Here is a 24,313-nt window from a genome sequence, read left to right on the forward strand (position 1 = left end):
TCCCAGGAAAAAAATCCTGGGCAAAGGGATTTTTCAGAGAATGTGATTGCCACACTTGAGGACCTGTTCTGTGTTCAAAAGGAAATCTATGCTGGACAGAAATACCCCATGCAGCCACTTTCCAACACCTCTACCACCCCAGCTACACCATCAAATGTATTTTAACCCCTTCTTTCGATTATTCTGTCACATCAAATTGCATGACCAACAGTCTCTGCAGAGTCAATAAGGTGAGTGAAGAGCCACAATAAATTATTCCAGAACAGAAATGTGCAGTAATTCTGAGTGCTGGGTTAAGTTACAGTCTCAAGAAAGTGTTTTAATGATCCTCCAGCTTTTCATTTACTATTCCCTCATGGCGGAATTGAGTTTAATACATGAAAGTGAAATTAATTTCTTAGTTTAAAATTATTACAACTCTAAGATACAAAGTCTATACCAGTACTGATATGCCCAGATTTTAAATATCTACTTCTGGTTACCATTAACAGCAGTTATGAATACAAGTTCATCACATGTGAAAGAATAAACCCAGTTCTATTTTACTGGTAGTAATTTTCAGTTTGTCACCCTGATTCTCATCATCATCATCTCATCACCACATTGCAACAACAGAACATGCTCCTGTTTGTTTTTCAGAACACCATAACATGTCTCACAGCTAATTAACCAATATGTTCATACAATAGAGATGTACACACAGATATTTATATAACTTAATCTACCATAAACAACTGCAAACACTGCTACAAAGCTCAGCTTGATCTTTTTGCGAGAAGTAAAGGAACATCTATGAAAACAGTGCAATAAATTATCATGATATGAGGCATGCAATCCATTTTCATGGCAGCTTTCTAAGTCACAAATAACCGTGTGCTATTCCCAAATATGTTCTCTATCCCTTCCTTTAAATGACCTATGTCTGAAAATCAACTACATTTATGATCAATGTAAAAATAAACAACAGTGCAATAAAGTATAGACCTGTTACAATTATACTTTTATTTTGCAGATTTAAATTTTGATTATGGTGCAATTAAACACCAGCAATATTTTAAGCTACAGCAGCATAGGCTGCACACAATTCATCATGTTAAAGAGGCAATGCTGAGTAAATGATAGATATCAAGTTACTTCTGTTTTCTGACATACTCCAAAATATGTTGCAATATTGTATTTTTATATATATATACATGTCTATTTAATTTTCTTAGTGATTAATGTGTAATTTCTCTACCACAGAAGTATCCTACTGTAGAATCAACTAGAAAATCTAGATGCTTTCTTGATTTTCTCCAAGAAAACATCAGTACAAACAATGCAAGACTATCCATTCATTTATGGAGGACAGCTGAGGACAGCTCATCTGAATTCATTTTGATTATTCCTAAAACATGTACTGTGAAAGCCTGTGGAACAATTCTTTTATTTAATGATTTCTTTTAACATGATCTCACCTGCACTTTTAACAAGAAAAAAATACCTGTTCCCAAAGGCTCTCCTAACACTAGTAATATCCAAACATAAATGCTAGAGGTGCAAATAAGTTCTAAATTCTGCCATTCTTTGATTAATTTTCCAAATATTAACAAACAAATTTTATTTTTCCTCAAATTACCATTGTGCTTCTCAGGAACTGTTGGGAAGCTCAGAAACTGTTTATATTCTCAGTATCCTGGATACACTAATTTCTGCCAGGGCCAAAGTACCCACTGTAATCATCTCAATAACTGTTATAAGGCACCCAGGGTTTGCAGAGGTCCATACATCACTACAATGAACTGGTAAACACATTCAGGGGCCATTAGTTATTGATTTATTTGCAATTATGCCTTACAGATGCCGTCCATGTTCCCCTCTTTGGCACTTCATCATCCTGACTCCATTTCAGGACAGCCAGTAACCATTATCCCAAGCTCCACATAATGAGAAATAATGAAAACAAAGCTGTAAGAGTACTGTGACATGCAGGTACAAAGCTATCAGCTTGTCAATACTGCAGAGAAATGGATTCTTTATAATAAAGAGCTAATTAATTGATTACTGTACTTGTAAGCAATAAGTACTTCATCAAACAGTGATAAAGCTGGTTATCTATCACTGTTAACCACCAGAAATATTTGCAGCACTGCAGGAAGTGGATACAGCAGAATATGAAAGAGGTTCTGCCAGGCTGACTGCACAAACATGCCAGTAGTGAAACTGAAACTGCTAAAAGTGCCTGAAGGTGGGATGAAGTCAGTCTGCTCCAGATTCAGCAAGGCAGAATATGAAAACAGACCCAAAATCTCTGCAGTCTGTCAATGATTCTGGACCACATAAAACCCAGGCCTCTGCACTTCCCTGAACTAAATTTCTACTTGAGCTAGACACAGCTTTAAAAATCTCCATTATTTAGAAATTGTCCATTTGTTCAAGGCAGAAGGATTGACTGTAGCTGCCAGTACATTTGTGAAATGCCTAACTACATTCTCTATTAAAATGCAACTCTATTTCTAACCCAGAATGTCCTTAGATTCAATTTTCATCTACAAAATTCTATTCTACTTCTGTCTGCTAAGTAAACAGTGCTATTAAGAGTACATTTTGTCCCCTTTGTCACAGTCAATGATGAAGAACACCCTAATTAAGCCTCTTCTAGTTGAAGATTACCCTGCTCATTGTAGGGGGAGTTGGACTAAATAGCCTTTAAAGGTCCCTTCAAAGCCAAACTCTTCTATGATTCTGTGAACTTTAAAAGCATAGTAAAAAAGTGTATTTTTATTTCTCTTTCATTTATCAAGTGATCCAGACTTCCCCTCCTCCTGGAAAAAGACCTCACCAGTGTGTCATTTGATAAATTTATCAGTAACTCAAACACAAATCAGATTTTTGAGATTCTTTTTTTCCCTCAAGTCACATACAAAAACGCTAAATAGTTTATAAGAAAAAAAAAATTATCTCTGAATACATGTGATTATTCTGCATTGAAGGCTTCATGTCAGACTTGGACATACTAGCGACATTATTTATGTTGATTTTGTACAATTCCACAAGAGTATCTTCTACAATCATGGGATAATTTGCATTGATTGTAGCTGATTATTTATAGTTTTCAGTTCTATTATTTTGTTTCTCCATTTCTTGAAGCACTTTTTTACATTTTAAATACAGTTTTGAAAATAACCACAGATTGCTGGTACAATCTCCCTGCGATAATTTCTTACAAGAGAAGGAGATGAAAAAACAGAATAAGTTTATCACCACCTGACTCCCAAGCTACAAAATTGAAACACTGAGCTTTCAAGTGGGATAGCAGAAACTACAAGATTTTATTCAATTCTTGAAACCTAGCCCACGTACTCTCAATAGAAAGGCAATTTGTTCATGTGGGCTAGGACAGATGGCATGGGGACCTAAAATGAATTTTACTCTGACAAACAGCAATTGTTTACCCAATGGATCTGTTCTTTCTCTGTATTCAGAATCATCTATCCTTAGAAAGAATGTAAGTAACAGTTTTTATTGCTTTTTATTACCATTAGCCCCTCAAACCCACACAAGTTTGAGATAGAACAAGGGGCTATTTTGTCTTTTTTTTGGTATCTCTCCAAACCTGTTTATATACAGAAGTTCTCTGTTCCATCTGCTCTGGCCAAGTCAGAGGGAATATCTGAAACCAATTCTTCCCAACTGTTCATTCATGGTGAGATTCAAGACAACTTGCAATTTCATTCTGAATTTAGGCACTTGGGCACTGCCATATCTGCAAAGCTTTTATTGGAGTTGTCAAATTTCACTCACCAGCAGCTACAGCACAGGATGAGTGTGAAGAATGTGCATTATTAACTTTTAAGACTGCTATATATCAATATTTCTATGTGGACTACAGCCAGGATTGAGACACAAGTGGGTAAAACCCCACAGAATTCACTGACCTCAGTTTGCAGCCTGATGCTTGCAGAGACACCACCAGAAATCTACAACAGAAAGGGATACAGCCCAACAATACCCAGAAAAATGGACAATTTGTCTGATCGCAGGCTGCACCCCCCATTCTAATTCATGGGCCATTACTAGAGATAACTCTGGATAAAAACAAACCAAAGAAAATCTGGAGATAAGAGGAGTGAGATGCTAGTGGGAAAAAGCAAACACTCCACGGAATTCTGCAGTAGAGCAGACAGGGCCCAGCACCATGCAAAATCAGTTTGAAGAAAAATCAAGTAAGTAAATGGTGCAAACAGGTTTTAGGAAAGTACCCTTTCAATTTATTTTAACTATCCTTATGTATTAAATTATTACTTTTGTTTTCTCCTTCCACTCCTCTAGTAAATGCTTTTTCTTCTAACTTTGCCAATTCTTGAGGATGTACAGGGATTCAAACCGTCCCTTGATCCCTGATTCCCTGCCCACAGATTTTTAGCCCCCAAAAGCCTAATTGCCCTTTGAATGTGCCTGGGCAGGGAGGACTCTCCCTTATCCCCTGCAATAACACACAGAAATGTAATTAATTCTTAATCTGAATTTCACTCTGACTTTTTCATACTGTATGAAATAACCTTTTTTTAGTAAATGTCCAGTTCCTACCTCATCTTCTTAGCACCCTTCTCTGTGACTTCAGTAAAAGCCTTAGGATAACAACCCACCTTAACCCATTCCTCTTTAGAGCAAACCCAAGTGGAAAGGAGTAGGCAAATTACACTTCCCTTGCCAATGTTCTCCCTGCATCAGAAATTCTATCATTCTTTGTTGATTTCATAACACACAAATTCCACTACCCCTTTCCACTCACAAATTAACTTCCTTTTTCCCCCGCTACTTTCTGTCCTCTAAAACTCTAAACCATAATCTTCTGTACCCTCATTTATGATCTAGAATCTGTATCAATGCCTCATTCTTTCTTGACTTGCAGTTTACAGCCATCTTCCTGAACTTTCACTCTTATTTCCTCTCCAGCTTCCATGCATTCCTGGGTACTTCCATGCTACATGGAAAATTCTGTTGAATATAATTATGCACAAAGAGAACCTGCACTGCCACTTTTCCCAAATGTCCTGCCTCACCTGTCAGTTCCTTCTTTTATCTTACATTTCCACCCTCAGTTGTCACATCAACACCTCATTTCTTGTTCTTGTGCTTCTGCCTCCCCTCTGTAGGTATTGAAGGCAATATCTGCCAAGAGTAAATCTGGAAAACCACCATCACATTTCCTACTCCAAGGAACTGCAGTTACTAAAAGCATTTAAAGTTGTTTTTAAACAACTTTCCTATGTGATCGCAGCTATTACTGCACATCAGATACAAGGCCTGTAATGTTTAAACCATAAACTGCCCCACTGGACTGCCTTCGTACATGCCCTGAAGGAAATCCCAATAAAGTCTCCAGCTTCCAGCTCCTAGCTGATGAAAAATTCAGTAATACTCTGCCTCCAGACCAGATGGAGAATTTGACTGGAATCACACTGGCAATTTCTTAGATATTAAAGATGCTCTTTCTTTGGTTGTGGTATGAAGAAAATACAGGGCCCACTCAGCACTGCAATTCAACTACATAAAGTAATGCTCACAAACACATCAGACCTCAATCCTCTCCATTTCTATCATTCCTACAATTAAAGGCACACATCCTTATTCTGGAGTGGAAAAAAGCTTACACTTAAAATATACTGGTATTGAAAAAAGGATTATGGCATCTCTGATCATTCTCTCAGGATTATACTCTGACCCAGCAGTTTCTTAAAACTATTTTATTTATTTGGAACAAAAACATTTAAAAAAACCATTTTAAAATTACGAAGTCTCTAATAAAAACACCTATTCACCATTCAATTACTAACAAACAATTACAAAAAAGTATCAAGACTAAAAAACTTCTAGCTCTTTCCCTCATGCCAAGTCTTGAACTGAAAGTCAGCCATGTCACTGCATTGAGGGGACCCTATAGTAAAATTCAAGTGGTTTGATCCCTCTTTTGAGTCAGAAATCGTTAAAAAAAAGATAATGTTGCAAGAGCATAATTAATAGAGGTTAATTAATCATGTTTGAGAAGTGGGTCCTAACTCCATATTTCTATGCTTAGATGAAGCTACATTGGATTTTTTCACCCAAACAATACAAACACACTATTTGTGTGTGCCTGTAACCTCAATAGGGCTTAGACACATTTTTGGAGGTTTCTATCAAACTGATGGGTACAGCCTCTCCAAAAATTTCCTTTTCTAACTCAGAATCTAAAGAAAATGTAAAGAACAAAGCAGAAGATGCGTTGCTACAATTACAGAAAAATCAAAATCACTTGAAAATTTCAGAGTTTTTTCTTCTTAATTAAAGGATTAAAACTCTTCAGTCAGAACAATGCACAAAGCACATGGGGATGAAACAGCACAGATTTACATGGATATTTCCTCAGAGGGCTGGGGGGAAAAAACAACCACAAAGAGCAAACTTCAAAGTAACATCTTAAAGCAGCACTTCAAATTTCTACAAAAAAAAAAACACTGCATGGAAGGTGCAGATATATAACCAACTATTTCTGCACTGACATCTAATATATATATATATTTATATTTTTATATATATATGTATATATATATATGTATGTACTTGTAGCTTGCATGCACACTTGAGCAGAAAGGTAAAATGCAGTAATTCATAGAGCAATGTCTTTATCACAGCAACAGAATTGCAGCTTTCTCAAACCCAAACTCCCCAAACACTGCCTTACCTGAGCAGGACTGGAGAAAATCCTTCAGCACAATGTTCAAAGGATAACTATAGAAGAAATGGATAGTATCCAAGTCCTCTGTAAAGGCAGACAAATTTTGACCATTGTTCAATAAGCCTTACACTTAATGGACTTTCTGAATTCCTCTACAATTCCAGCAGCATTCTGTCTCAGATGTAGAAAGGCTGTGAGGATTGTGTAAGAATCATCACAAACTTGAAATTCCCCCCAGAAATTGTCATCTACTGTGGAGTGAATGGGAAAAGATGTCCTGGAACATCCTGATCTAAGCCCAGCAGATCCTGTGTCTCACACATGCTAAAGCACATCCTGCTTCCCTGGCACTGAAGAGCATGGCTCTGAACCCACAGCCATCCTATGCACCTCATCATTCCAGGAGAAAACAAGTACCACCAGGAAAAGGGATTCTTTTCTGCAAAGAATGGAAGAAGAAGGGAGAAAATAGTGGCAGGAAATTGCAACCTTGTCATTGGCAACATTAGATCTGTTTAACTGATTATTATGATACTAATTACCAGAGAAAAATAATTTACAGTGCAACACTGATAGCTGACTCTAAACAGAAGCTGGCTATTTAAACTTAGAAAATTTATTAGACAGTATTATCCAGTCTTAAGCCCTAAATTCTCAAAAGCATTTAGGCATCTGATGTACCTCCCAGCTCAATCCACTCAATCACTCCATGACCTATTCCTACTAATTTCCATGGCAGGGAACCTGGACACCTTTGCAGAGCTTTAAATACTAATACCTGCTAAAAGTATGGACACTATTTTGAGGAAAAAAGTACCTGAAAGGTTAAAATCCCTTGGTAAATGGCATTCAATGATTGGGTGGGCAGCTATAAGAAGACAATGCAGACTACATCAACCTCTCACAGGCACATACTTGTGTAGCTAAAAACAACAGCCAAATTAGTGTTGGTACAGACTCAGCAAAAAGAGAGGACTAATACAGTCAAATCTCAGCTGTACCATGGCTGGAACAATCCAATGACATACTAAAGTGATGCTCAAATACATTTGGCTGCAAAGAGGGGCAAAATGTTACCCTTTCCTTGTTCCCTCTCATTACCTTCGTTACAGTAACTTGCTTCTGACAGGAAATTCACAATTAATTAATTCAATTAGGAAGAAGATCTTCAAAAGTGTTGGGAAGGATGAAAGTTTGACAAGCAAGTCTCACAGATATGTGTTTGCTTAGCAGAAAGATTTTTGAATGTAAAGTCTGATGAAGGAATAGAGGTGGAAGCAAGTTTTGATATAGAAGAAAAGAATTGCTGAGTCTGACTGGATAACAAAGGAGGCAAAGGCTGTGTTAGTTAGAAGGGGTTTTTATGGCTTAGAGCAAAGGACAAACCCACCTCAAAGAAGAAGATGTTTTTACCAAGCAGAAAGAGAGCACAAGCAAACAAGTCAGCAAATGTTGCATGCAGAAAAAAGGTCTCAGAATTTTCCACTGCAAGAAAACTGAAAACCAGCTTCTGGCTGAAACTGTAATGTACTGACTTTTAGTGATTGGAGAACAGTAACATGAATATGGTAATTATAGTAGTTATGATAGGCTATAGATAAGAGTTAAGGTATAGATTGATTCTACTGCATTAAGATGCTCAGCAAAGAGAAGTAGCTGGAGCTGACAGCTGTAGGCACAGGCTCTGTCACCCACGACCCTGGACTGCTGTAATGATTTGGATGGAATAAACTGCATTTGGAAGAGCACCTGGAGTCCCACATCCCTCATTTCAGTTCTTACATAAAAGTAATAAACTCAGGATTTGTAACGTCAGGAACAACACTGACACCTCCAAATCTCTAATTTAAAAGCTTCCCTATGTTCATAAATTATTTAAAAACCCAAACTTTTCAATTCAAAGAAATAGAAAAGGACTACTTCAAAAGGTATAAAATGTGAGCCAGTCTGGAGCCTTGCAGAGTAGCTGACACAGCTACTCTGTGATAAGAATAGTCCCCTGCACAGGTGTTGGCATGTTCTGACTAAGCTCCCAGCCACAGCCTTGGCACAGCCAGCCTCTTCTTCTGCCACTGAGGCTCTCCACTCACACATCACCAGATGGTGGTGGAAGCTTACTCACTGTGTATCCTGACAAAAATGGAAATAAAGTACAAAAACTGGAAAGAGCTCCTTGCTATGACTCCCAAACCAAAAATCAGTTAACTTAGCACCCAGGCTAACAAAATATGTGAGTGTATTAGCCTGTGTGATTATGTTCTTAAAAACAACACGAGTTATCAAATTCAACACAAGACCTCTACAATTATCCTTAAATGTGCTCCAAATACTGACAGCCTTCTCCCTCTCATTCTTTTTATAAACTCTGTAGTAAAACACTTAATTAGTACATAATAGGATGTCTTCCATTAAAATGGAACGAAACTCTATACATAAACAATTATTCCAACAAAGCCCTGTCAGCTTCTCTTCATTGTTATTTCCCAGATTATTTTAGCCTGGGTGGATTTTTGAGATCAAGCCTGCACACCCTGCTCTTCACAGCTTTGGTGGCAGGCAGGAATCGGTCATGAACCATGAGTTTGGAGGGGCAGGATCAGAGCAAGGGAAGTGTAGCCAACAACAGAACGGGAGCAGCAGAACAACCAGCTGCCAAAGCCTTCTAGCCTGGAACTCAAGAGAACATCTCTTTCCAATCACTATTGTTTGGATAAAACCAATTGCTCAACAGCTGACTGTACATCAAAAAAATTCAGGTAAAATATACTCAAAATGAAAATTCCTCTCTCAAAAGATACTTATTAAAAGTAAAGCTATCTCCTATTTCATCTCTATCTTCATTACTATTTTTCTCATTTTCAATATTGAAAAACAAAGGACAGTATCTTCGTATTAACCAACCCTGTGATCTATATCAAAATACAATTGGGGCATTCTTAAGTATTACATTACCATGACTATTTGATTATTTGTCTGCTGGGTTCAGGCCAGGGTATTTACATTTTGTAGCACAGAACAATTTCTACACCAAGCGTGAAGGAGGCCTGTGAATTCCTCTACTATTGCTCACATCCTTTCCAGACTGAGACATGTCACAACTATATGCATTGTTCCTAAATTAGCTACAAGAGTTAAGAAATCTAAATAGAATTTTAAAAAATTATAATTATTACACACCAGAAGTGTGGAAATTCAGTGTAGACATTTTCACATTAACAAGTACCACTGTTAAGCGAAATATTTTTAATGAGTACAGATTTTTAAAATACTATGAACTGTGATTTTGCATAGTAATTTTTTTCTTGTTTATCTCTTTTTTTTTTGTGGGAATGAACTCTTGAGAGATTCCCATCACAGCAAATCTCAGTTTTTCCTGTACTGCTTCAAGAGAACAAATTCTTTGCAGGTGCTACAGAACCATGAGGGAGATCTGCTTTGTACAGAGAGTGAAGGATTCCTGCAAAAATAGAAACAGCTTCTGATTTCTAGTAAATTATAAATGTCTGACTGCCTGATCTGCTTTGGTTAATTTGCAGTATATAGCACATTATTTGAACTATATATACACAAGGTAAAAACTTGGGAACAATAAATACAGAGCTATGGTGTAAAACATACAAAAGAAATGCAAACTGAAACTGTGCACTGAGGATCTGGTGTTCTGCTGTCACATCAGCATGGTGTGGCCTTGGTTTTGAGTTACAGAATTCTGTAACCAAGCTGTCAAACTTGTGTGTTCTAACTTTGTCATTCAGCACCTTAACTGAAAGGATTTAGAGAATTTACAAAGAGCAAGGGTAGGAAAGAGAAAGGGAGCTGCTAGGGAGGAGAGAGTGTTGTGGTGTTGTGAGGATCCCCAGGATGAGGTGAGAGATGAGAATTTGACTCCAAGTTCTCAGAAGGCTGATTTATTATTTTATGATATTATATTAAAAGAAATGCTATACTAAAACTATACTAAAGAAAGAGAAAGGAGACATCAGAAGGCTTAGCAAGAATGATAACGAAAAACCCGTGACAACTCAGAGGCTCGACAGCTAGACCATGATTGGTCATTAAATTAAAGCAATTCACATGCTGGATAAACAATTCTCCAAATCACATTCCAAAGCAGCAAAACATGGAGAAGCTGAAGCTTCCCAGATTCCCAGGAGAAGAAATCCCGGTGAAGAGATTTTTCATAAAATATCACAGTGACAGAGAGAGGACTTCAGAAAGGTAACAGGAGAAAAATCATTCTTCTGAATGAGCTGTGAAACCACTTGACTCATTTTGCTTTTTAGCCCCCAAGCTCAGAGATCATGGACAAACTCCACAGTGAGATCTTAAACTACACTTCTGAAAAAACAAATTTGAATATGAGAATATTCCTAAGGTGTCCACAAAACTGTTTAGCAGTTGTGCTTTACAAAGTGCTTCCAAGTAGTGGAAACAAATCTGAATTACCTTTGTTGTCTGAGCATCACATGAATTATTTCTGCTCCTCTGGTGTAAAAGCCCACCTGTACAGACATCATTCCAGGCTGGGTTCCAGCACAAATCTGCCCAGCCTCAGCCTCCCTGCTGATAGAGGTTGCCCTTTGCTTACTGAATGTAAGAGCAGGTAAGATCAACTGATCCATGATTATACAACAACTAGTTTTAATCATGATCAAACCTGTCAAGCCTGGATTCAAACTGGAAATCCAATTACAAAGAGGCCTGTGACCCATTAACATTATCCTCATAGTATGTGACACTGCAATGAAACAGTGTCACATTTTCTGGAGGAAACGCTCTGATTATTAATTCATAAGCTGTTTGGACTAAAGACTTAGTATTTTATTTCATTTCATTATATTCAAACAGAAACAATTAAGATTTAACTTTCCACTCCCAGAAGTGCTGTTTGAATATACAAGACAAACAACCCTGAACACTGTGAGCAGTGCCAGAGCTCTTAGGGTATGTTAGAGATTTGTTACCATGAAAACTAAATGCTAATGTTGAATTTCATTTTCCTTAAAGTGATGTTGACATATGCAAAAGCTTTGTTTAAATATTGGAAAAAAAGATTGAAACACCAAAATCCATAACTTACTGCAGAATAGTTAATTTAAAATACAAATACCACAGTCAGCACCTGAGCCTTCCCCTCCAGATTTTGGGGGTCTGAGCACTTCATATTTCAATCACATTTCACTAATTTGAAAGGGATCTAGTTTTATCCATTAATAACTTTAGCTGAACTACATTAAAATGGAAAACAAAAAACAAAACCAAAAAAAAAAAACCTAATTAGTAATAAGTTTGGCCTCATTTAATCTCCTTTTTTTGTTAAGTATATCAAGCAGTAGTTCATATATTGCCTTTTTAGCCACATCCCTGAGTACCAAGCTACAGTTAACCGCTGAACAACAGACTGCAAATACTTCTGGAATACTCCTTTAAAAATAGTGGTGATTATTTACCCAGTTCAAATACAATTACCATTTTGAACATTTTGACTTGCAGTTGTGTATCAATTACAACTAATACTTCTATGTGTTTTATCAATACCCAAAAACAGCAAGCAAATCACTGTTTTAAAAATTAAAACTTAGTATAAAGAGTTTCCAAACTCTTCCCAACTAACACAGATTTCCCAACTCCAAAGTCTTCCCAACTAACACAACTCTTCCCAACTCCTACATCACCAACTTTTCATTATGAAACAGACCTTGGGAAAAAAAAATAGACGAATTATAATTGGAAATAGACCTTCATGGAATTTAGATTTTTTTTCTTTGTCTCACACAAGAAAAATCACTTCCTAAAACTATGGACATTTTTCAAGTGAAATGAAATTTGCACCAACATTGTAACTGAGGTACCCAACACTATTTATATCACGTGTAGTGCATTCTACACATTCTGCTAGTTAGTGCCTCTGCTTCCTTGAAAGAAATGGGGATCTTGGCAGCAGCTGAACATTCCAAAGAGCCCTGGAATTGCACAGTTAGAGACGTTGTACTGGCAGAATTCCCTTCAGGGCTGTAAGCACTGAACACCTGTCAGTGAACAAACAAGCACAACTAAACCATTCTCCTCCTCTTCCCCCCACAACTCCCACCTGGTTTCCAAGAGAAATGTTAAGGTCTTGACACTTTAATTAAAGGGAAAACAAAGTGTTGGTCCTGAGTTAATGAAATTGCTCAATTATGGTCTCAAAGGCCAACGGAGCAGACGTGAGCAGCAGCTGTGCAAGCACTATCCCACCTCCTGCTCTGGGGGTTCTGTAGGGAGCTTCTGGTGCCTCTGCAAAGTTCTCTCTGAACTCAGGCAAAGTCAAATCCCATCCTATAGCCCAGCCTGAATGAGGGCAAGTGCTGCAGAAACTCTGAGGGATAAAGGAAACCCTCCTGCACCTCACAATTCCTAACTCTCTCCATCTGTCCGTCCTGAAGAAGACAGCAGCAATTTGTAAAAGCAAAGAAAACCAAACGTTTGAAAATCTTTATGGCTTTTTTTATATCTGCTCCATCTTCTCTGCAAAGAGAACTCAAAGGTTTTTTCTTCAATTAAATACACTTTCAGTACATCCCTCTTTTAGGAGATCTGCATACAAAAACCAGTAATTTTACTATTTATCAGCAGTTTTTGCAAGTGATTATAGCAAGAGTGAGATTCACAGTCTCAGTTCTAAAATCTGTCATTATTGACACTAAATACAGAAAGAAATATATGAATATACAAAACCTATGTGCAATTAGAATTAGAAACAAATGCAGCTTACATCCCAACAACTTTCTATGTTGGTTCTCCATCTTGGGGCCTGTTAGTTGGCAGCATGCAGTGACTCAAAACAAGCTTTGTTTTTCAGCACAAAGAAAACCCTTTGGATGCTCTGTGAGGTATTTTCATCAAGTACCAATGGCTTAAAGAATCAGTTTTACTACTAAAAATGCAAGGCATTGGATGTCTCCATTTAACAAAGCTGCAAAGGTGGATGAAAAATTCTATATTAAGTTGTCTTTATAATTTGGTCTTGCAACTGAATGACTATTTCCTCTATAGTTTTATTTGTAGCTAACATTCTGAAGCATTTTCTCATTTTCTCCATGTAGCTCCAACATCTTTAAAGGCATTTGAGCAAGTCCTAAAACTAAAACCATCATTACATTATCTATTACATTACAGAATACAATAGACAACTCTTTTTAAAAGCATGAATGTCACCTAAAAAGCAGCTTTCTTTTTACCATTTTCAAGTCCATAGCAAAAGTATTTTTCTTAAAAATACAGACTTGCCTAACAAAATACGTAATTCTTTTAAATTAAATTCCATCAAAACCAACTAAAGGACACATTTTAGATTACACCCAGTTAATCCTGGATCATACTCTATACATTTGAGTCACAGAACATTAATTCTGTAAGTAGAAGGAAAGAGGCATCATATTCTAAGGATATACATTTTCTTTGCTGCTTAACACCCACTGTACTCTGAATGACTCTTATTGAATTTCTACTTTATTACTACTTGTTCTAACAAGTTGGTTTGTAATTTTGGATTTGCTTTTGGCTTTATTTCTGATGTTTTTAAACAGAATTCTTTTCTGTTTTATGGATGCATCCTGTTTCCCCTTAGGGTTCTTTTCTGTAGACTACCCAATTTCACTTTTTACCCTTTCCTTGACAGTTTCATAGACTTCTAATCATTCTTACTGCTCTGGTATAGATGCTCCACTTGTCTCCTGAAGAGCTGTGATCAGACTGCACAGAAAACTGCAGCCAAAGCCACATGCCATGTGAAATTAGCAGGAGGAGTATTCCACATGCTCCAGGCCATATTCCTGGTTTACACTGCAGCACAGTGTTCAGCTATTCCAAAATATTATGTGGTTTTCAACTCATGCTAAGCCTGTTTTACACATCATACCCTAGAGCCTACTCTAATGAAAAGCCAATGATCAACTCTTTCTAATCTTCTTGATCTCTATTTGTACATTGGATTATTTTTTAAAGGCAGAGCTTTGTACCTCTTCTTACACTGTTATTTCTTTGGATCAGTTCTCCAAGAGGTCAGCTTTGGAATTTCACTCCTGTCCTCAGCTGCACTTGCTGTTCCAGCCCCACCAAACCCAGGCCACTTGGTCTGCAAATTCTGTCAGCTTATTTTCTGTTCCATTTTCCAGACCATTAAGGACAATATAGCCCTGCAAAAAAAGCCTCCTCAGTATATCTGCATGTTCCTAATCTATTTTCCATTAATTAAAAAAAAAATTGTAAAAATTGTCAGGCCAAATTTCCACAGTTGTTCACAGGAATTAATCTGTGAGACAGTATCCAAAGCCTTTTTAAAAGCTAAGTGCTCTTGTATGTTATCCATGGTACCTCTTATCCTTTCATGGATGCAATACAGACTGGATTTAAACCATTTTTCTTGCATACCCATTTCCCCAGTTAATTCTTTCCCTGTTTTCTTGAAGATATTGAGTAAAATTTCAGTTATACACTGCCAACTTCCTTAGGAATGTAAGTAATAGTGTCCAGTCTATGATTTCTTAGCTTTTAATTTTATCTCATTTGAGATACAGACATTATATTTTCTTTTGCTTTCTCTAGGCTGCAGTCTTATATTTGGGTAACTTGTATCAATTTTCTTAGCTCCATATCTGCAGTTTTATTATCCCAGGGAAGGGCTGTAGAAATAAGCATTCCCACTATTATCTGTCAGTCACTTCCTCTCTTCTGAATATCAAATCAGTGCTTTCTTAGCCACATTATTACAAACACAAAGTGATTGTCTGTTTCATTTATGATGCTTCCTAACTACTGTGGGACCATCTTTCCAATTCTGTCCCCAATACACCTGTGCTAATTTATATTCAAACTCAATAATCTGATTAAGTAGTCACTTGGTTTCATCTCCCCTTCTACTTGAGGGCACAGGAACAGCAGTTCTTGTGAATGTTATATTCTTTTTTCCATAGAACTGTGGAGAAACCTCAATGTAATACATGTATCCATTTGATATTTTAACCCAAAGTCCCATTAATTACAAAAGCCGTATCTGTATGATCCCTGGATTTTACTTCTCTATTGTTAATATACACAATGGCCATAATTGCAAAACCTGTTCTACAGAAACAGATAATTCCTCAACTCCAGAAATGTCCAACACACCTTTAGATAAAGTTTTACAGCAAGTAAAACTTGAGAAAATTAAATTGGGTTGTAATACATGTAGAAATATAATTTAATGAACATAAAGAATTTGCAATTGTCCTGCTAAGATTACTTTTAAAAGCAATCAAACATAGAATGTACTCTGAAAGGAACCTGAGAGAATAAAAATAGGAAAGTTTTCAAGAGCTTAATGAAATTCACATTATCAAAGGTTCTCTACAATTTTAATGACCTGTGAGTGCATTTTAATTAATTTAAATGTTTAAAGTAGTACTCCATGCACATTCTTAATCTACAACTACTTCTACTATTGATACTGGCTTATTAAGGGCCAGATATGTAAATAGTTTAGACTAATTGTCTGTTACTACAATTTATTTCAGTCTCATAACAAAGATTGTAAAATCAGGATAATGCATTCTCTTAGAAAAAAATCCTGTTGCTTTTCCACTTACTGTTTCAGTGATAAACTTCACATCAAAGGGACTCTGTGTTTTAAATGACATGCCAGCTTTTACAGGATATTGCAGTAACACAATATATGTCTGTCCTTGAAGTAAATGTTCTAGCCCAGCTATGACTCATATTTGCATCTACTTAAAAGCACAGGCATTTGTTAGATCACTATTTAGCTACCAGACACAGAAGAGATGTTAAATCATTTCCATCACCATAGTTCACTGCAATGTAACAGTACAGGTAATACAAACATTTATAATTTTGTCTCAAGGATACAATCTCATGACAATATAGTGGCTTTTTACTGAATGGGATATAATCCAAGTGCCTGAATTTAAAAATTGGAAAACATGTTCACTCTAAAGTTTTGTAAGCTTTAAAAGCTCACTCACATTTACTGAAGCAGGTTTGACAATACTATACAGTGAATTTTACCTAGATTTTCCACATCTTCTGTTCTCTTTTTCTCTGTTTTTTGTAAATGCATATGCAAATGCAGGATTTCAATTACATTTATTTCTTCTATATATTCCTCACCAACCTCCATGAAACTGACCAAATTAATGCTCTGACTCCTAGTTCCTTTATGGTATAAAGAGAATTTAAATGAATCATAATCTCAATAAGTATAAATCAATTTCATCCTTCCCAATAAAACATTTAAATGACTTATGGAACACTTTTCATGTTCATTCACGTTGAATCATTTTAAGAAAGAATCTAAGTTACATGACACACAGCAGAACTTAAAAGATTTTTTGATATAGGTCAGAGGAGATGAGACACCACACAAGCTTGATTCCAAGTATCATAGAAATTCACCTAAGGAAGGGAAGGCTCTCCTTTATACCTCATCCTTTTGATGGGAACAAATACTTAAGACACCTAAACACTTGAATAAGAACACACAGTTTTAATTCAATATATTGGATTAGAACTGTAGTTCAATAAAGGTGCACTACAGGACAGAGATCTGTCTCTTCTGTTTTAAACACAATTTTAACTCACCTCTTTGCACTCTAGACATTCATCATTCCCCCTGTCATTTAGTTCTTACATACTAAGCAGTTATCCACATGCACTATCCAAGATGGAATCCTTTATTAGGGGAAAGGAAATATTTAGAAATAATAAATCCAGGAAATGTGAAGTGAAAAAGAACTATTGTTCCATTTGGAAGAGATGCTAATCTCACACCTAAAGTTTTAAACTATTGCTTAGCCATGGAAAATTCAAGCATGCCCATATTTTCTGATGCCTTAATTCTGGAACTAGCCCAGTTTTCCAATCCATTGATTAAATAAAGACATCAGGGCCTCTGGTGGGACTCCTTTGGGAAACATAAGATCTGTAAAAACACAGATGCTTGCCAGAACCAGTCAACTAACTGTGCTCATGAATTTCAAAGAACAGGAGTCAGACAGGCACACTACCTGTGCAGAGTTTTTATTTTGGGAAAAAATATTTTATTATATTTATACGTTTATTTTATAAACATAACTCCGCTGAAGTTTTCCATAAAAATCCTGATGACTTCAGCAGAAACAGAAACACACAAATGATTTCTTCTTGGATTATGAAATTGTATCTGTTCACAAGTCAGAATGAAGAGAGGAGGTACCTCTAAGAGTCTAACACAGAAATTTTCCACCACTGCATGAAAACCAGGGAAAGTGGAGATGGACTGACTGGCACATGCCTCAGATACTAACAGGGACACTATGGAGAAATATTTGTTAGACATGGTGAAAAATGTTTCAGTAAGCAACAGAAGAGGTACAGATAGACAAAGATTTTTTTTTTATTTGAGGGCTCAGGAGCAGAAAAAAGAATGAAAACAGAACTAAAACGGTATGTTTGTTTGTGGAGAGATGCACTGCCAAAGTGAAACAGATGAAATGCTCTTGCAAAGCCTGCAAAAACCTGCAAAAATTAATTACAGACAGAAACCTGCAAAAATTAATTACCATGGACATATTTGTGTGGAGACAGGGAAAGACTGAGGCTGCTTCTGACTTTATCATCATCAACTAAAACTCTTGTCCTCACAGTTTAAACTCTAATTGTAGTTCTCAAACAAAAATAGAGCAGTGTAACGGTTTTGAGAGCTTCTGAAATTTTAGATATTACAATGTTTACCCTAATTTGGAAAAATAAAAAGCATTTTTATGTAGTCCCAAAATGCAACCTCAATAAAAAAAAAACAATAGGAATAAAGTAAACATTCTTTTCCATAATAAAATAATTATTCAATCAGGAATTAGCTTTGATTTTGCACAACTTCCAAACTGAAGCAGTAACCTACCTCTGGCATACTCAGATTTAGAAGCTCTGACTATTAGGAAATTATCAGATTTTTGCCCTTAGTCTTGCAGATATTGTCCCCTTTAGTCCCAGCTGGAACATTCTGAAATGCTGGAACAGTTTGCAAGCATTATGGAACACATCAGGATTTCTCAAGTTACAAAAGAAATATAACAGAGCAAGAAGCAATTACAGCCAGTGCTCCTCCTCTGTTAGGATTGAATTCTCAAAATGTAGACTGCTAGCTTCAATTAATCAGTTCCTGTAATTCCTTGAAAATTTAATTGTGATAGAAACTTGTATTAAAAAAACCCTAAACTTGTTACCTACCTGTCCTATTTACTTCAGCTAAGCAGGATTTCTTTTAATCACATTGGACAGGTGTCTTTCACCTGTATAAAGAGAACTGATACAGCTGGAAAGAGCACAGTACCTTTAGATCTCTCCTGCCCATCTTCTTCTCTCCCTCTTCATCTGGATCACCAGAAGAGCTTGCAACAACCAGGAATTTTTTCTGCCTGGTTTCCCTAAGAGCTTTCTGGGTGGGACCTTCAAACTCTTTCTTCTTTGTACATTCACAGCCTTCTATAAAACAAAACCAACAAGAATATCATCAGAATGCTTTTTATTTACTCTGCTGGAAGCTATCTCCTTGCTTTATATTAGCAAGAAAGGTGAAATTCTCCAAGAAACACCACTTGAAATATGCAGATATTTCAGGCTACTGTGCCATCCATATAAAGTATTCCAGGGCTATGTGTATCTCTGCTGCACAAATAATTTCATCTTATCTAAAGAGTAGCCTAGACTTGGCCCCAAAAAGGCAATAATCTTGCAGTACACAGAGAAGCACAGGGAAATGGATGCATTCTTTCACATCCCTCAGAGACACAGAAAACATCAGCTCACTGCATCCTATCCACCACCAATGCAATATTCTGATTTACAGCCCACAATTCCTTTTGTTTCCCTGCACTTTCTGCCAACCCACCTTTCAAACAAGGAGTTCCTGATGAATAGGTAACTCAGCAAAGAAATCCTAAGCAGGTAACACAGCTTTAAATCATCAGAGTTTGGAAGGGATAGGATGAAGAGTACAGCACAAGGCATCTGCCATGACCTGGCAGAGAGGACACTGCTCTCTGACAGCTTTTGCATTGACAACTCACACAAATCCAAACACAGCCCTTTGGGATACCTGTACCTTGTTGCAGTGCTCTGTTGGATGTACATGCATACATGAAAAAGGATGAAATACAGATTTCCAACAGGATTGGGGCACTTACATCCCTCCAGTTCTTTGGAAAAAAATCTCTGATTGAAAGAACACTTTATAAAGCTAAAATCCAGATTGAAATAAATGTACTTCACATTACACATTTCTAAATGATTGCTCTTGTAAAATGGTTTTATTAAGACCTTTACACCAAAATGCACATCTGATGGCTTAAAGCAGAAAAAAAAACCCAAATGCTCCCTCCACTCTTGAGGCAAAAAAAGCAGATCAAGCAACACAAAACTTTCCTGTATATCCAACCTGAGTACAACTGGAACTGGTGGAAAGAACTATTCCTGGATTAAAAAAACTTTAGTATTTATGTATTCTCAGTGTTTTAAAAGTTGAAGCTTCTGTCACAGATACCCTGAATAATAACTTTCTCTGAGGAAAAGTAAACAGCAACATTGGTTTGTATGTCTAACACCTTCTACTCACTTAGTAACTGCTATCCACTAGCAGGCTGCTCACAGACTATTTGGTTTGTTGGTCCTTTTGAGATACACATATCTATAAAGCAACAGTATTCTGACAGTTCTGGAGTTTTAAAAGTCAGTAACCATGAAAAAAAGAAAGAATGAGTTCCAAAGAACTGTTGCATTTGGATTCCAACAGCTTAGGTTCAAAGATTTTCTATTCTAATTGCATTGCACATGGAATGGGCACAACCAGGCTAATTTTAAATGTCTTTTTGCATGACCTTCTAACTGCAATTGCATCAGATCAAGGAAAGGAAAAGCACAGTTAACAGTCTTAGCAATGAGTTAATTCAACCGTGAGTAAAGAAACTCATTGAGTTCAACTTCTGAATATAATTGGGTAATAAATAAGCAGCTGTTGTTTTTAGAAAATACAAGAAGAGTACTGAGCAAGGAGCAGTTTTAGAACATGTTTAGAACCAGCTGCCATAGCAGTGTTCACTTAGGTTTATAAGCAAACCACAGTCAACACTGCTAAACTCCTGCAGGCAAAAGGGTTTTTTTTTTTCCAGAGCATCACTTAACACTGTATTTTGATGTGTAAGGAAGAGTGCAAGCACTGCAAGCACTGTAAGTATACACCAATACCCTAAATAAAATACCAGCTCTCTCACTTTGATAATTAGATTCCTCTATGTATGATCTTTCTACCATATCAGGAAGGTAGAATTTAAAACACAACCAGTTTTTAATGCAAACCCACTACTTTTTAAAAAGTAATCTGAACTCAAAGCACCATTTTTTTTCAGAGCTGATTTCTGAGTGGGCATCAGAGAGAGAGAATCAGCCCATGGGATGACAAAGTCCTAAAAACAATTGCTAACTAGTTCCTCTCCAACTACTACATGTCCTTCATATCAATTTGAAACAAGCAAGGCAAGAATTAGGTTTCTTTAGGTGTCTTAAAAATTATTAGATGTTCTTCTCTTGAAGGATTTCTGTACAAAGCTGAACAGCAGCCTGACAGTGAGACAGCAAAAACTGCTGGTAAATAAATTACAAGCTGTGTATTGTGGATGCTATCTTCAATTGCTTGAAATGCAGCAGGATGAAAGCTCCCACATCAAATGCCTGAGTAATAAAGTCAAGAATAGTTGCCCTAAAATTAAGTACTGTTAATTTTTCTGCCTACCTGCCAGATACAAATTTACAATGCAAACTCACTGTGAATACTAAGAAGTTCTCCTTTGTTCTTTATTCTGCCCTATATGACTCAGAGAGAAAAAAAGTAGCCCCAAACTAAAACCAAACCCACAATCACTGAATGGTTTGGGTTGCAAGGTGCCTTCAAGCTCACCCACTTCCACTCCTCTGCCATGGACTGGGACACCTTCCACCATCCCAGCTTCCTCCAAGCCCTACCCAGCCTGGCCTTGGACACTTCCAGGGATGGGGCAGCCACAGCTTCTCTGGGCACCCTGTGCTTCACCACCCTCACAGGGAAGAATTTCTTCCTAATATCTCATTTAAACCTATTATCTCTCAGCATGAAGCCATTCCCCCTTGTCCTGCCACTACATGCCCTTGTAAAAAGTTCCTCTCCTGCTTTCTTGGAGCAGATGTGCAGAACCTCTCATTCAGCAAATCCAAAACTAATTCAATGGCACTCAGTGCCCTCTAGCCAAGCCAGCATTCCAGGTGTTCCCCAGCCAAGTCAGGCTGTGGGACAAATGCAGCCTGAGGAGCAGTGAAGGGCAATCCCCTGCTGCTGGGCAGAGCCCTCCTCCTTCCTTCAGTCTCTGCACTGCAGTGAAAGCAGAAAGCACCTGCCAAGAGGGGCAGCTCAGCTTGGCCAAGGATCATCTGCCACTCTGGGTGTGCACTGTCCTCTAAACCAAACATCCCAATGCACAGAAGAATGAAAAGTGCAGCTGGAAGTCTCCTTACAGCCCAGATTTCCAACTCCAACAGCAATCTGAATTTTGAGAAAAATTAAGCAAACATTTCTCCAGTATCCACAAGAAATCCATGTTTCTCAGGGTTATACTCTCTCACAACTAAGAATATGATTACCTTTCAAGAGGCAGTAGAAAGTATTTTAAAGAGACAATATTACCCACTGAGATATGAGTATGACCTACAGAGGGCAATAAAATTATGTAGTATTAGAGGACAAGGCACTGAACCAAAATGAATTGAAATAGTGATTAATTTATGATACCCAAGGTATGAAGCAAATTAAGACTTGTAGAAGCATGTGGGTGGCTGATGAGCTTAATTTGTGTTGGAGACTGACAAGGGATTTTTTTATATAATTATTTATCAAATGGCTCCCTTGCTTGTCACTTCTTGGTATTACAAAGTGCTCTCATGATTTCCAGAGAATAAACAAGACTGAACAGCCAGAGAGTCGTTTTTAGAATCTAACAACAAATGAAATTATGTTGAATATGAAAAGGAGAAAGGAGACAGATCCATCCACCCTGTAAAAACAAGCACAGGGAAGATCCCACACTATAAATCCTCTATAAAGGATAGATCCTTTATTTATCCTATAAAGGATATACTCTGACTAGAAAGCCAGAGTATATCTTAATAGGAAATGAAGGCAATGCTTCCTAGCCTCTTCAGTCAACTAAAAACAAAAACAAACAAACAAAACCAAAAACCCAACAAAACAAACAAAAAACAAACAAAAAAAATGAAGCTTGATTGTCAAAGGCTGGAGTGACTTAATGGCTTTTCACCTGGGGTATATCACAAGTACCAAAGGAAGTTGAGGCTTCAACACACAAGGGGAAAAAAAACACCAACAAAAAACCCCCAAAAGCACAAAACAAACAGATACTGAATTTGTCATAATTGGAACATATTCTTCACCTGGAAGTTGTATAGTATTTGTAGGCTCTAATTTCAAATAAACAGTTGTCTCTGATGGGAGTTCTACTCATGACTAAGGCAGGTGCCAAATCCCCTTCACATGTGAATACTCTGTTGTCAGAGGACAGAGCTCACCACTTCCCTTTGGCACCATCCCACTTATTTTAAGGAGAATTTCAGCAACCTGGTTTCTTTGAAACTTATCTTACTATCCAATGTAGCTGCAATTGAAAAATAGGTTGAATATTATTAGTGGGATAGATGCTGTCAGAGCATGTGAGAGCATGAGCTTCATTTACTCAGGAAAGCAGAGGTGCCAGGGTTTTCCTGATGGAGTTAAAAAAAATAATGCAAAAATTTCACAGGGAAGTAGTGTGGTATCATACAGATACTACTCCAGCAGGTATCATCTTAGCAATCTTCTGTAAAAATGAGAGTCTGGATTTCATAATACCAGCATTTCCAATATGTTTCCAGACCACAGTGTATGCTTTCTGAAGGGTGAACTGGGAAAGAACACATGCACACACACAAAAAGGGAATATCAGCAGATACAGTAACAAAATCAGTCACAAAATAGATTTCTAGGACAAAGTCCTTCCAAGTTACTCATATATTCCATATTGCCTTCAGCAGTCCCACTCTCCTTAGTGAACACACTTCAGAATAAAATATTCAAATGATAAAACTGCTGCTCAAACACCAGGTCAGCTGATAAAACATAGTGCAAGTATCTTTGATTTACTGTGACACTGTATTTTGAGATGCTTCACATCAACAAAAAAAAAACAACAAACAACCAAACATAACCAGTCTGAGCCTGGTGATGGAAATATTTTACCTTTTGTCTCAAAGATCTGCTTAGCATATCCAGACTCTAAACTGTGTAACGCAGCCTGCAAACCTGTAACCTAATTTGAAAAAGAGATAAGAACAAGAGGAAGAAATATGAAAACATTAGTTTTGAAGTGTCTGCTCACAAGACACAGAATTCATGCTGGTGTACTTCATTAATTCCATCTATAATTTTTAAAGCTTGATTGCTGTCTCTAAGTTATGAACATAACTCCTAATTCAAGATTTGGAAAGACCCAGAGCAACAACGCAAAAGAACACAAGCCACCC

At 37.1% G+C, this 24,313-nt stretch overlaps 1 protein-coding gene across 2 annotated transcripts in view; it reads right to left on the minus strand.

The window, feature by feature from the left end:
• SPAG16 (sperm associated antigen 16) overlaps window positions 1-24,313 on the minus strand; it is a 373,146-nt gene that overhangs the window by 326,111 nt on the left and 22,722 nt on the right. For both annotated transcript variants that reach the window (XM_077181042.1, XM_054636654.2), the window contains 2 exons: window positions 24,030-24,099; window positions 19,047-19,198 (listed from right to left, as the gene is read on the minus strand). In XM_077181042.1, coding sequence (XP_077037157.1) covers window positions 19,047-19,198; window positions 24,030-24,099 — 222 coding nt within the window. The remainder of the gene's footprint in view (window positions 1-19,046; window positions 19,199-24,029; window positions 24,100-24,313) is intronic.

Source organism: Agelaius phoeniceus, chromosome 7, assembly GCF_051311805.1.
Source record: "Agelaius phoeniceus isolate bAgePho1 chromosome 7, bAgePho1.hap1, whole genome shotgun sequence".
Taxonomy (NCBI): domain Eukaryota; kingdom Metazoa; phylum Chordata; class Aves; order Passeriformes; family Icteridae; genus Agelaius; species Agelaius phoeniceus.